This window comes from Canis lupus, chromosome 7 (genome assembly GCF_048164855.1).
Source record: "Canis lupus baileyi chromosome 7, mCanLup2.hap1, whole genome shotgun sequence".
Classification (NCBI taxonomy): Eukaryota; Metazoa; Chordata; class Mammalia; order Carnivora; family Canidae; genus Canis; species Canis lupus.
Genome location: NC_132844.1, coordinates 57,554,677 through 57,569,433, shown reverse-complemented (window position 1 = coordinate 57,569,433; position 14,757 = coordinate 57,554,677). Strand labels below are relative to the sequence as shown.

At 44.8% G+C, this 14,757-nt stretch overlaps 1 protein-coding gene across 1 annotated transcript in view; it reads left to right on the top strand.

The window, feature by feature from the left end:
* The window catches only part of MEP1A (meprin A subunit alpha), a 34,268-nt gene extending 27,298 nt beyond the window's left edge, over positions 1-6,970 (top strand). The window contains exons 11-14 of the mRNA XM_072831596.1: positions 1,724-2,197; positions 3,149-3,322; positions 4,065-4,362; positions 6,172-6,970. Of these exons, the coding sequence (XP_072687697.1) occupies positions 1,724-2,197; positions 3,149-3,322; positions 4,065-4,362; positions 6,172-6,328 (1,103 nt within the window). The 3' untranslated portion in view covers positions 6,329-6,970. The remainder of the gene's footprint in view (positions 1-1,723; positions 2,198-3,148; positions 3,323-4,064; positions 4,363-6,171) is intronic.
* The last annotated feature ends 7,787 nt before the right edge of the window (positions 6,971-14,757 follow it).

Sequence of the window (14,757 nt, the reverse complement as noted above, 5' to 3'; positions counted from 1 at the left end):
TAATTTAATTTATTTTTTAATTTAAATTTTGTTAACATACAGTCCAATATTGGTTTCTAGGGTAGTAGTCAGAGATTCATCATTTACGTACACCTGTGTTGTGCTCATCACAACACAGAAAGAGGAAAAGTACTTCCAAAGCCCTCTGGCCAATTGCATTTAGATTAATTGTCTATAATACTCATCTGTTTGAATTCATTTTAGCCAATATTATCCACACTTGGGGTGCAGCATTTTTCTTTTCCTTTCTAAACCCAGTGCTTAGATATACCCTGGCAAAATATCAAAGTAGGGGCAGATCTTTAGGGAATTATGAGTTGCTCTGGCCTGGTGGTTTCCTCTCCCTAGACCCTTAAGCAACTTTCTTTCTTTCTTTCTTTCTTTCTTTCTTTCTTTCTTTCTTTCTTTCTTTCTTTCTTTCTTTCTTTCTTTCTTTCTTTCTTCCTTCCTTCCTTCCTTCCTTCCTTCCTTCCTTCCTTCCTTCCTTCCTTCCTTCCTTCCTTTCTTTCTTTCTTTCTTTCTTTCTTTCTTTCTTTCTTTCTTTCTTTCTTTCTTTCTTTCTTTCTTTTTTCTTTCTTTCTTTCTTTCTTTTAGATTTTATTTATTTATTTGAGAGAGAGAGCACACATGACCAGGAGGAGGGACAGAAGGAGGGAGAAGTATATTCCCTGCTGAGCAGGGAACCCCATGTGGAACTTGATCCCAGAACCCTGAGATCATGACCTGAGCCGAAGGCAAATGCTTAACTGACTGAGCCACCCAGGTGCCCCTCCTTTCGGGTTTCTTCTGCTATGCAGCACAGAACCCCATGTTCTAGAACAGCCTTCTCACTTCTTACTTCAGCTTTTTATTCAAAATTCTCGCTTCCAGCTCAGTCTCAAGAAAAAAGCAAGTAGACATAATTTTCATTAGAATATGAATATCTGGAGAGTGGTAACTCCTTTTGTATTATTTGTTTTTTAAAAGAGGAAGAAGAGAAAAAATCGGATGTTAGTGGGTGAGTCAGTCTTTCATAGGAGAGATCCAGCTTGTCCTGCATGTGAACATTTACTCCAGAGCCATATACTCCAGATACCATATATCTCTCTGGCATCAGGTCATAGGTTGGACCCCATAAAATTGCCATTATTTGATTTTGAGCTTACAAAATGACTATTTTTATGATTCAGCCTATTACTTGGGTATTCAGTGCAAACATTAAGGGTTGAGGTACATTTATACCATGAAACCCAGCTTTGAAAGACAGAACCTATGGAATTGAATAATAATGGAAAACAAATTCTGATTAAGATTTGAATATGAATATTAGAATATTGCATGAATATTAAAATGATAGTGTGTCTTTTTATAGCTGTTTCCCCTCGGTAGGTATGTGGCTTTGGAAAAGTTCCTTACCATGTTTATAATAGTACATGTCTCATAGAGATATTGTGAGGATTAAATTAAATAATTCATACAAAGCACTTGGTATGCAGGGCACCTCAGTGGCTTGGTTGGTTAAGCGTCTGACTCTTGATTTCAGCTCAGGTCAGGATCTCAAGGTCGTAGCACAGAGTCTGCTTTCCCTCTCCCTGTGCTCCTCCCTCCACTGGACCTCTCTCTCTAAATAAATAAATAAATAAATAAATAAATTCTTTAAAGCATTTGGCATGCTACCAGGCTCATAGGCCATGCTTAATAAATGTTGGCTGCAGTAGTCACCAACCTTCTTCTCTGTCCTCAGGAGACTTGGACCAAAATTGGAAAATTGCCCATGTGACACTCAGAGAAGAGAAGAAGTTTCGCTACCTATTCCAGGGCACGAAAGGTGACCCCCAGAACTCGAATGGGGGAATTTACCTGGACGATATTACTCTGACAGAAACCCCATGCCCTGCAGGTGTTTGGACAATACGGAATTTCTCCTCTGTCCTTCAGAACACGGTTAAAGGGCAGAAGCTCCTGAGCCCTCGATTCTACAATTCAGAGGGATATGGTTTGGGGTTGACCTTATACCCTCATGGCAGAGTCGACTCCGGTGGATCTGGCTTCTTGGGAATTGCTTTTCATTTGTGCAGTGGGGAGAATGATGCCATCCTGGAGTGGCCAGTGGAGAACAGACAGGTGATAATGACCATACTTGACCAGGAACCTGATGCCAGGAATAGAATGTCCTCAAGCATGGTGTTCACTACCTCCAAATTCCATACATCTTCAGGTAGGTGCTCTAAAATCTGCCCCTCAACCCGAAAGGGCCAGCAGATGTGATTCCCATCTCTATACAAGGATGACTGGGTGGCACAGCAGTTGAGCATCTGCCTTTGGCTCAGGTCATGCTCCCAGGTCCAGGGTTCAAGTCCCACATTGGGCTCCCTGCATGGAGCCTGCTTCTCCCTCTGCCTATGCCTCTGCCTCTCTCTCTCTCTCTCTGTCTCTCATGAATAAATAAATAAAATCTTTTTTAAAAAGAGAGAGAGAGAGAGAGAGAGAGATTAACATTCCTCTCACATTTCCTACTTGAGTATATCAACAACATAGTCATGTTGGAATATTAAGTTAAAATTTTCAATGTCATCTTATCTCCCTTCTTTCGAATTCACTTATCAAGCATTTATTTTTTCCCTTCTCTCGAATTTACTTATCAAGCATTTTACCTCCCTTCTCTCGAATTCACTTCTCAAGCATTTATTAAGTGCTTATACTGTGCCAAACTCAGAGCCAGTTACCTAGAATATAAGCAAACAAGGCAATTCCTGCTTCATTGAACTCAGTCTAAATGAGATGACAGATACTGCTAATCATTTATCAAATACTCAGAATTTCAGTGACTTTTAAAATCTTGGTGATCATCAGCATGTTAATGACCAATAAAGAAATGGGCAGACTTTTTTTATTTTTCAAATGAAGAGCCTTAAAGCTTAAAAGGAAGAGGCTCTCACTGTCCCTCTGTCCTCATTGAGGAAGTGACTCAGTAATGGACAATTGACCATTAAGAGCTCTGGTTCTCTGCCCCTCCCTGCTCCTAATCCCGAATCTTAATTCTCTGGAAAGTGTAAATAATCTGATTTTTTTTCAATATATTTTTTTCTAACTAAGTTCTATATACTCATTAAAGACCAGTTGGAGAGTGAAGTAAAAGAGGTAATGTGATGTTGTTTATTGTTTGCAGCAATAAATAACTCCGTCATCTGGGACAGGCCATCCAAAGTGGGATCCTATGATAAGGACTGTGACTGTTTTAGAGGCATCGACTGGGGCTGGAGTAGTGTCGTCTCCCACCAAATGCTAAAAAGGAAGAGTTTCCTTAAAAATGATGACCTTATAATGTTTGTGGACTTTGAAGGTACTTTTGCTGATCTTCCTGAATAAGTAATCCTATGCTCTGGGGGTTTCACAGATTTTGCACTGATTTCTGAGTATCTCATGGAGGATGAAGTTTTTGTTCTGTTTTGTTTTGTTTTGTTTTGAGGACCAAGTTCAGAAAAAAAAAAAAAAAAAAAGATGTGCTCCAGGAGAGCAATTGCTCAGGGACTCACATCTGTATTTTAACCGTCCTTGAGAGAAACTAAAACTCTGATGCCACCTTTTTTGATAATTTATCAAATATGAGAGTTTGGTGCCTTCAGTTTCGTTTTCATCAGTCTATCTGTGCTACCTTTCTGCTTCTTTTTTCAAGTTAAATAAATAAGAATGTGATTGGACGACTTTGAAAATAAAAATAACTAACCTGAGGGATTCCTGGGTGGCTCAGTGGTTGAGCATCCGCCTTCGGCTCAGGGCATGATCCCAGTCCTGGGATCGAGGCCCGCATTGGGCTCTTTGCAGGGAGCCTGCTTCTCCCTCTGCCTGTGTCTCTGCCTCTCTCTCTGTGTGTGTCTCTCATAAATAAATAATAAAATATTTTTTTTTTCAAAAAATAGCTAGCATGAGAATTAGCTGGATTCAAACCACCTTTCTATGTCCCTCAAGGTGGAGTCCAGGAGGGATGGAGGTGGCCCAGGGAACTTTCTCCAGAAGTAGAAGCTAATTGTAGTCAGATGTTAAGTATAGATCTTCCTCACTGCCCTTTTGTCTATTTCCTCAAGATATCACCTACCTTAACCAGACTGAAGTTCAAACTCAAAACACAAGGCTGATTCCTCAAGGCCTCATTCTCCAAGACGAGGAGCAGGCCTCAAAAGAAGCTTCCGAAAAGGTCTCGTTGGAGAACGCGCTCCCCGGCAGCCTGGACCAGGAGCAGCCCAGCCGGCAGAAGCGGTCAGTGGAGAACACCGGTCCTCTGGAGGACCACAACTGGCCACCATACTTCAGAGATCCATGTGACCCGAACCCTTGCCAAAATGAAGGCATCTGTGTGAACGTGAAAGGGATGGCGAGCTGCAGGTAGGCTCTGTGGCCAGGGGGAGGCAGGTGGGCCTTCAGCAGAGGTGAGCCAGACATTTGCTTAACCCTGGTAAAAAGTGCCGTTCTTGGGTTAGGGCGATGACTACCTCATGGGGTCACCTGGACTTGGCTGTTCCTTGACCCCACAAAGCTGTGCTCCGAGTCAGTGGGCTTAGGCTGTTGAGGCACAGCAGGGATCCTGCCAGGGCAGCGGGGTCCCAAATCTCCTCTCTCTTGACTTTTATCAACAGCATCTTGAATGTTGTTGGGATTTTGAACTCCACTGCAGTGCTCACAAATGTTCCAGAGCCTTGAGCCCAGGAACTACACGACCTGCCTCAGTGGGACTTAGGACCAAGCTTAACTCTTTACTGACTGCCGATGTTATTGTTAATTATTAATTATTACTTCTATCATCTATTTGTTCTGTTGTACTATTACTGTAGTTACATTTTTAATAATAGTAACAAGAACATCTGATATTTTTTGACTGCTTGCTATGTGTCAGGTGCTGTCCCGAGCAGTATACATGCATGACCTAAATTATTCCTCATGGCCACCCGGTAACTTAAGGACCCTCCTTGTCCCCATTTGGTGCGGAAGGAGGTTGAAGCTTAGGCTAAATAATTTGTCTAATGTACCCAGATGGCAAATGCTGGAGCTGAGACTTGCATCCACTTCTGTCTGTCTGCACTGTTTGCTATATTTAATATTTCTTTTTATAATGTTTATGGTTTGCATAAAATATTCCATGAAAGGATATATATGATGATGGAAGCAACAGTTTCATTTGGCAGAATAGTAACAGAGGTAGCGACTTGCCTGCTTAGCCTGCTTGGCTCAAAAAACCTATGTTTCTTCTGAGTACCTTTCATTCTCCACTTTGTTTCTTCTTTTTTAAGCTTTTATTTGGAAATGATTTTAGATTTACAGGTACTTTTGTAAAAATACTACGGAGCCTCCTGTTCCCTAGTGTTAACAGCTTACATAACTGTAGGACCATCAGCGAAGCCAAGAAATGAACATTAATGCAAACAAATGCTATTAACAAATGCATTCACTAGACTACAGACCTTATTCAGATCTCTGCAGTCTTGTCACCAATGTCCTTTCTTTGTTCCAGGACCTAATTCAGGGCCCCTCCTTATATTCAGTTTCACGTCTCCTTAGCCTCCTTCAAGCTGGGACAACCTCTTCCTTCCTCTTTCACTACCTTGACACTTTCAAAGAATCCTGGTCAGTTATTTTGTGAATTTTCCCTCAATTTTGGTATGTCCAGTGTTTTCTCATGGTTACATTGAGGTCATACATTTTTGGCAAGAATAGCAATATGAGGGATGCCCTCATATTTGGGTGGGTCACGTGATCAGTCTGTCATGTGAGGGGCACGTGATGTCAAAGGAGTTATCCAGGCTCTGTCTGGAGAATTTCTCCTGTGACTTACAGTCTGAGCCAGTGTGGACAACATATTAAGTGCCCCAAACCTTCCTCCTGAGTCTTGCATATGGTGGCCAAGAGTATCCAGTCTGGAGACAGGCCTCTAGGGATGAGACTTCAAGTGTGAAACACTTACTAACTCTGTGACCCTGAGTAAGTGATTTAAGATCTCTGTAAAATGAGGATATGAGAATGGTCTGGTAATAACCACCCACTCACGGGACTGTTAGAAGATTGAAGTGACTCCTAAAAAGCACTTGGAACAGGGCCAGACATGCATGGCAACTGCCACTATTGCTGTTGGTGCTGGTAGCTACAAAGTGCCTGAGGCTTGGGTGGATTCCACACTGCCTCTGTGTCCTGTTCCCCCAGGTGTGTCTCCAGTCATGCCTTCTTTTACACGGGGGAGCGCTGTCAGGCCATGCAGGTGCACAGCAGCATCCTGGGCCTGATGATTGGAAGCGTGGCCGGCGTGATCTTCTTGTCCTTCGCCATCATCTCCATCCTTTCTCAAAAGCTGAGGCAGTGACCTGCCTGCTGACATCAGCCAGATCGCAGAAGCCTCTTCTCTACTCAGACCTTCCTTTCTGGGCCTCAGTGCAGTTTGGGGCGGTTTTTATCAGCCTTGCTTTGAACAGACCTCCAAGGACAAAGGCCTCCAGCCTCCTGTATGAAAATTAGGGTTTTTCTGGCCCCCATCCCCACATGGTTCTGTTACCCTGCTATGTGCCCTGAATGTAGCTCATGTGTCCTGTGACAACACTCATTACACTTCATTGTCAATCACTTGTTTAATCGACTGTCTTTAATAGACTGTAAGCTCCACCTGGGCAGGCCGTCATGTACCATGTTTGCTCCAGTGCCTGGAAGCATGCCTGGCTGGCGCATCGTGGGAACTCAATAAATGTGAATGAATGAACTGATAATGAATGAAGTAACTAAGTCATAGAAACTATCATTTCTACTGCAGATAAAATATATGTGATGACACCTACATGCTGTTTATATTAAAATCAAATACATATTTTTCATCAGACACAATAGTATTCGTTGAAGGCTTGTGAGTTAGAAGAAGGATTCCTCCTTGCAGCAGGACCTTGTGGCATGCGCATTTCTTCTCCTCTGATTCTAAAAATAGGTCTTCACAAATTCAATAAATATTGAGTCAATACCTTCTGTGCGTCCGGTATTGCATGTAAATTTGGTGGAGGGGTGGAGAGGGAGAGTTATCCATAGCTCTTCCTCAGATCTTTTTAAGTTTAAAGCATATTTTATGAACTATTCATGTATAAAATTAGTGTGTTAGCAAACTGACAGTATCTGATAGAAGAAAGTTGTAAAAAAGTAGCTTAGGTACACTTTCTTTCCACAGTTCCTAAGGAGATAAAACCATTTGGGGCAAGAAAGTTCCAAGAAAGATCAAATCAAAGATTTGAGAACTGAGATTCCCATCCCAGTAGGTAGAGGCTCCACAAAGAGCTGACTCTGGACGTTTAATAAAAGATAATGTTTCAAGGACCCTGAGTGGTCCTGGCTTCAGGGTCCCAGCTTCCTAAGCACACACTTTATGGCCATTCTAGAAGCAAACATGCTGGGTTAAGAAGAATCCCTTTAATATGAAGGTGTGAGGAGAGATTGTAGCAGGTGCAAAGAGCACCCCTCGGGGACCGACTCCCCAGCCTGAGGGGCATTGGTATCCCCTGGAAGGCTGGTTAAAGCATGGATTGAGGGCACGACTGCCAGGGTTTCTGATTCAGTAAATCTGAGGTATGATCTAAGAATCTGTACTTGTAACAAGTTGCCAGGTGATATTGCTGCTGCTGGTCCCTGGACAGCACTCAGAACTGCTGCCTTAGTGGAAAATGGGTCTGGAAGTCAGGGACACCAGTCAGGCACATCTAACCAGCTGCGCAATTTTAGTAAAATCACGTGAGTTCTTGGTCTTGGTTTCCCAATCTGTCAAATGGAAGTAATGGTCAACCACGTCTTCCCACCTCACTTTAACACATCCAGGGTTGCGGAGCAATAAAATGGGATAATGAGTACGAACATATTTTAGAGCCAAATGCATGCAAATGTTACTGTTTAATACTTAGACAAGATGAGGCACTATCTAGCACCAGCCTAGATTTCTATCTCCAAAGACCAAACTGAAAATAAGCAGCTTTTGCCCCATGGGCTTCACAACCTGCGAACCCACATTGCCTTCCCAGCTAGGCCTGGAGAAGGTTGTGCCCTCCACAGTTATGCAGTGTCTCACCTCAAAAGGGAGCTCCAGTCTTCACTTCAGGCTCCAAATGCTGTTGTTGTTCTTAGTTTTATTAGAAAGAAATGTTCTCTGGCCCACGCCTGGCTTAGATGTGGTGTGGCTCAGAGGGAGAGGCCCCCTTCCAAACTGAGGACAGCATTGCTTATACACATGAGTTATCTCTGGAAGAAGCAGAAACTCAGATATCAAGAGTAACCTAGTATTTTGATCCAGTACTATAGAGGAAAACTGATCGTCAAAACAATGATAAGAAGGTATCAGACTGAGGGTCAAATATTTTGATATTTCCCCGTAGGTTCTCAGATCCAGCAGCACATCTACTAGCTAGGTGCATCTCTTTTGATAATTGATGATCATTTCTATTGATTGATTAAGAATCCTGCACATGATAGATGAGACATTGCATTTATCTTTTCTTTGAGTTTGAAGTTCTGGATCATTCCAGGAGGATTAGCAGATACTTTATCTTTTAAGGTGTTGTGGTGGTGATGGAAAGTAGGCATTCATGTGAGGCTAGAGACAGAGAAGTATATATTTCATCATCTCTAGGCAGTGTGGGATTTGGGATTTAGATGATTGATGTGAAAAAGGAAATTTTCTCTGTATCTGGGTACTTGGTTTCTTGGCCAACATAGTGGGAGGGGGTCAGAGTAGTTTGAAAATCTGAAAATGTCTCCAGATTCCCCCCACCCCATCCCTTATCCTTTTCTGTTTCCTCCTCTGGGTCATTTTCGTCTGTGAACTGGTCTGAGCCAATCTAGCCATTCACGAATGTCAAGTTCTTCAGTAATACCTGGAGCCTGAGATATAAAAAGTGAATGGAACCTATACCACCTTATCTTAAATATTACAATGAACATTAACATGTTTTGTCACACATGAACAGATTTATTATCTATCAAACCCGACAAAAGTCACCTGACCTATTTTGTAAATGTAGTAAAGTCTCTGCTCTGTGATTTTGCTTTCTAACAAACATCTTGCATTAAAGATTCACTCCAGGTGTGTGCAACCAAATAATCTGAGGGCCAGGAAGAGACAATTGTCTACTCCAGGGTCTCTCAAACCTGGGCACCACCGACATTTTGAACTAGATATTCCTTGTTGTGGGTGCTGTTCTGCACGTTGTAGGATGTTAATAGCATCCTGGCATCTGTTCACTGGATGTCGGGAGTGCCACTCCCCTAGTTATAAAAACTAAAAATGTCTCTAGATGTTGCCAAATGTCCCTGGGGAGGGGGGCAAAGTCACCTTTGGTCAGCCAATGGAATAGTCTATCAAATGAGGGAGATGGGGATCAAATAAAGTTGTATTCCAAGTTTTTATTCCAAAGTTAGTTTACCTACTGGTGGTTCGTACCTCTACCTCTACATTTTTGATAATTCCAGTTTACTAATGCAAAAATAATTTATAGCATTCTTTAAACTAACAAAAACCCTCTGGTGTGGTTTGAGGTAGCAATATTGAAAAGTTTTTGCTTTGGATGTTTCTGCAGTACAGACTTTTGTTTAGGGTCCTCCGATGCTAACTACCATGGGGATGTTGCAGAGTACGTTGGCAAGCGTCTTCCCTCCTCCATCTCTGGATTACAGTTGACTTGAATACTGCATCCAGTGTAATAGGATATGGATGTATCTCTGAAAGCAAATTATAGACCATCAAACACCTTTTTTTCTCAAGCTTGTCCTTTCTGATGAATTATGTCATCCATTTTATGACTTGGAGAAAACCTAGGGATCGTGAGCTTCTACTCAGATATTTGAGTAAAGTGAGCAGATTCTAGAGAGAACAAGTGCATCAGTCAGGTCAAAGATCCATTTAATAGGGGAATCTATTGTCCCCTTTTGGTTACCAGGAAAGCCTAATAAGACCAGTGGTCTGGGGGGCTAGGAGGATTATGCAGTGTAAACTAACCAACATCCAACAGGATGTGAAGATCTTTTTTGCTTGACTTTCTTTATTACAAATATTATTTTATGTATAATTAGTCACCTACTTACATTTCCATGTATTTGTGAATTTGGCTAAAATAGCTTTCCTATGTTAGTTATATAAAACATAACATATTTTTTCAGAATCTTCAAGCAAAATCAATTTTCACAGACATGTATTGTGTTTAGCTATGAGTACTGTTTAGCAAACTATCATAAACCCTAATGCATGGGAGATGGGAGAGAGTGGGACAGGATGGTGGTAATCTCTAATGAGTACTGAAGTGGAAGAAATGACAGAAGACAGGGAAATACAAATGAAAACCACAATGAGACAGTACCTCACATCTGTCAGAATGGCTAAAATTAACAAGTTAGGAACCAAAAAATGTTGGTGAAGATGTGGTGAAAGGGGAACCCTCTTACACTGGTGGTGGGAATGCAAGCTGGTACAGCCACTCTGGAAAACAGTGTGGAGGTTCCTCAAAAAGTTAGAAATAGAGTTACCCTATGACCCAGCAATTGCCCTACTAGCTATTTATCCAGCTGTTTTCACTGGTAAATTTTATTTCGCTTGCTGTGTACCTCTCTCCCAGAAGCTTTTGCATGGGAAACCTCATCTGCCCTTGAGATTGGGTGTTCTGTGAGATGGATGTCCAATGTAAGGGAGAATGTGCCAGAGCTATTCTTTGGGGGTGGGTGGCTGGGTGGGTGGGTAGGAGCAGTATCCCAAAGCATATGATATTCTTTTCCGTTCAGAAGTTGTCTGCCCATTACATAAGCCCAGGTCAGTATGTCCCTCTGTCCCTAGGATTAGCCTTCGGGGATGTCGGTACAATTTACTTCTTCTGGGTCTTCTCGGATCACACTTTGGCTGGCAAAGCCAGCAGCCTCCTCTTGAATGCATGTCGGGAAGCTCCACTAGAACTTACCAGCTGGCCTCAGCAGTGGGCGGGTGTGTCAGACGGTCCTGGGGCAGCTGCGGGTTCAGCGTGGATTGAAAGTGAAAACCCAGCTTGGCAGTAGTTTCCCGTGGATGAATTAGAACAGGGGATAGGTCCATCCTCATCCATCCTTTTGAAGGTGCCTTGTTGGGGAAAGTGTAAAATCCCTGGGACAGGCGGAAGGCACCCATTTTGCTTCCTCAAACTACTTTCCAGACTCTTGTCTGGAACAGGGAAACCAGATGATTTGGGAGGGGGGCTCCTTTTAGGTCTGCCTTTGGTTCCATAAATAAGCTGTGGTCAGTCATGGGGGAAAGAACCAGAAGGAAGGAGCTATCCCGGCTCGTTTCTCCCAGAAACGTACACCTGCCTGCAGACTCCCCATGCACAACCGAGACCGTGTGGCTCGAACGTTGACTCTCCCCGTATCTCTCCAAAGCTTTCTGACGTGCTTGGCTCCTGCAAGGACCAGAGCATGAAAGAGCGTCGGGAGGTAGGGACAGTGGGCGATTCCTGCGTTCCTGGGTTCTGCGGTCTAGTAGGCCTCCATCCCACCTTCGCTCCAAATTCGGGGCGCATCGGAGTGGGACGCAGGGGCGGCGCCCCCCCGGATGGCCACTAGGTGGCGACCAAGCCTCAGGAGAAGCCCGCAGGCCTGCGGGGACGAGAGCGGGGCCGGCAGCAGCTGTCGCCCAGGGCCGCGCTGGAGGCTCCCTGTCGGTTCCGCTTGCACGGGGACAGCTGGGACAGCTGCCGGGGAGCTCCTCTGGGCCTGGGGACCGCTCACTGTTCCAGAAAAACAGCGAGCGGCTGTGCGGCTCTCTCACAAGCAGACACCTCCTGCACCGCGCGGGGCCCAGGCTGGCTGGCAGGGGGAGGGGGAGGCAGGGCCCGCCGCGCCCCTGCACGGTGCTGTGGGTGCTGTGGGTGCTGTGGGTGCTGTGGGTGCTGTGGAGCCAGCCGAGTGGGCTGTACCAGCAGGCTTCCCACGACTTGCACCATCCGTTCCTGTTGCTTTGCATGCTGAGAAAAAGCCCCCCCCCCCCCCCCCCCCCCCCCCGGGCTCCTGGGTTGGTTCTGTGTAGTTTAGCAGCAGCCAGCAGTATCACGTTGGGACTTGGCTCTGCAGTAAAGAAGGAAAACCGTGGGGGTGTGAAGGGTCTCACGTCTCCCCCACCCACGGTCCCTTTGTGCAGAGGGAACGCCGGTGACCGTGCAGCTCTTCATCTCGAAGTGTAAAGGGAAAAGGTGTGTATCTGGAAGATGGAAAGATGACTCCAGCCGGATGCTGGGAGACCACAGCCACCCCACGCCGGTACTTGGCCCTACATCACCGGGGTCTGGCACAGGCGGGCCTCAGGGATCGTGCCCCTCAGGCCTCCCTTCTTGCTCCGTCTGCCCCAGAGTTGCTGGGCATAGGAGGCTTACGAAGACTGGTTTCCTCACTAGAATGTGCTAGAGAATCACCTCAGGTATCCATTTATACAGGACATAAGGAAAGATGGGGGTGGGGGTGAGTACCTAGAACCCTTACCCTTGAGGTTGGGAAATGGGAACTAATCAGGTGCTTTCTGACTGCCTCACTTCTTTGGAATCACTGATGAGAACACAGAGAAGGGGTGGGTGCATCACAGGCCTTTGAGATCATGTTCCATGATCTCAAAGTCCACTGCTTGGCATCTGCCGTTATGAGGGCTAATTTGATATGAGTGCCCACAGGGGCAGAGCTGTGTTTGAATGCTGCTGCTGGCTGGCTGCCCTGGAAGACAGGGGCACCTGGAAGTCTGCCACATGGGCCCATTTGATGCTGGGAAAGCGTCCCTCAGAGCAGGCCTCCCCTGGGAACCCTCTAATCACACTTGCAAAGCTCTCCTGCTTCCCCAAACTTTCATCCTCCAGGACCATCTTGTTTCCAGACCCAGGCTCAAAGGGCTCAGAAGGAGTCACAGCTGGAAGTTGATCCACAGGGGCGCCCCCATCCTCCCCATCCTCAAGGGCTTCTGAAGGCCCAAGGGGCTGTGGGATGGGCCTGGGATCCCATATGCACCCTCTGGGCGGTACAGGCAAGGGGCTCAGTGCTGGCCCAGGATCTGAGGCAAGGGAAAGGGTTGGACTCTTCCAGGAAGGGCAGAGGGTCTATGTGAAGGTGTGTCTACCTATGTGCTTGGAGGCCCTAGAAGAAAAGTCATGTTGTTACACATGGGATTAGTGGAAGGAAATCTTCAGTCAGTAATTTGTTTTTAGGACTGCCTATTTCCTCATAGGTACCTGATGAACCATGTCCTACCCTTTCTGATCCAATGTCCTCCCGATGACCCCCCTCGATGCCCAGGGCTTAGAATGCCCCTGAAATCCCTTTAGGGTCACCAGAGTTTAATGCCCCTTATGGCTCTCTGTGGTCAGCCTCTATCTGTCTTTCAAAGAGATATTGGAAATAATCTTTTGTTTGCATAATACTTGGCAGTTTACAAAACCTGTTTATGTCAACCATGCTTTGTGAGCCTGACAACTGCTTTGGGTGGTAGTTAGAATGATCCCCATTTTTTAGATGAGCAAACCAAAGAGCAGAGAGGTTTAGGGAAAGGCTCAGGTGAGTGAGGAAAAGGGTCTTCCTGTTCCAGGAGCTGCATTCTTTCTGCTATACCACACTGAGGAGAAAGCAGGCTCATTCTCCATGAAAGAAGGCTAACGGCGATTCCAGACACTTCCTCCTTCCTGGGGAAGATGTGAAACTAATTTTCTGGGACAAATGCCCTATGCTTGTCAAAAATCTTGGAGGAGGGTTTTTAACAGGGTGGCTTTCAGGCTAGCTTGGAGGGGCAGGAGTTATATGGAAAAGAGGTATTTGGGGAGAGAAATTCTGGATTTCTACCCACCCCCAACCCCCAGGATGTGCCAGGTCTCCGCACAGACCAGCATGGATGATGTGGTACCTGCTTTGTTTTAAATTCATTCTCCTACCCTGCTCTCGGTATACAGAAGGCAGATAGCAGAAAGCATTTGTCTCTGGTTTAAACCCTAAAGCTGTGTTGTGGGGCACTTGGGTGACTCAGCGGTTGAGCGTCTGCCTTTGGTTCAGGTCGTGATCCCAGGGTTCTGGGGTCGAGTCCCGCATTGGGCTCCCTGCATGGACCCTGCTTCTCCCTCTGCCTGTGTCTCTGCCCCTCTCTATATTTCATGAATAAATAAATACAATCTTAAAAAAAATAAAGCTGTGTTGTTCAATGCAGTGGCCTCTAGATACATGTGGCTACTGAACACTTGAAATGTGACTGGACAACGGAGGTGTTTGGTTAGTGAAAAGTACATGCTAGAATTTCAGTACTTAGTACAAAAAAAGGAAAGGAATGTTAACTCCACTCCCCACTATTTCATTAATAAGTTTACATTAATTACATCTGGAAATGATAATGTTTTGGATATATTTGGTTACATAGAAATATTATTGTAATTAGTTTTAACTTTTTACTCCCCTCATGGAACCTGACGTGGGACTCGATCCCGTGTCTCCAGGATCACGCCCTGAGCCGAAGGTGGCACTAAAGCCCTGAGCTACCCGGGCTGCCCAACTTTTTACTTTTTTTTTAAGGTGACTACTAAAAATTTAAAATATACTCGACTTATGATAGTTCCTCAGACAATGCAGCTTACCTGGCACTACCAAATAGTTCAAAGAAAGCTGCAGTCGTTTTTACATAAAGTATTCATAGGAAGCATGCTTTTCTTCCTGTTTATATGAAGGAAGCAGAAACTTCATAAAGTCAGGGGAGAAAAGTCTTCAAAATACAAAAATAAACATCTTCCTTCTGAATGA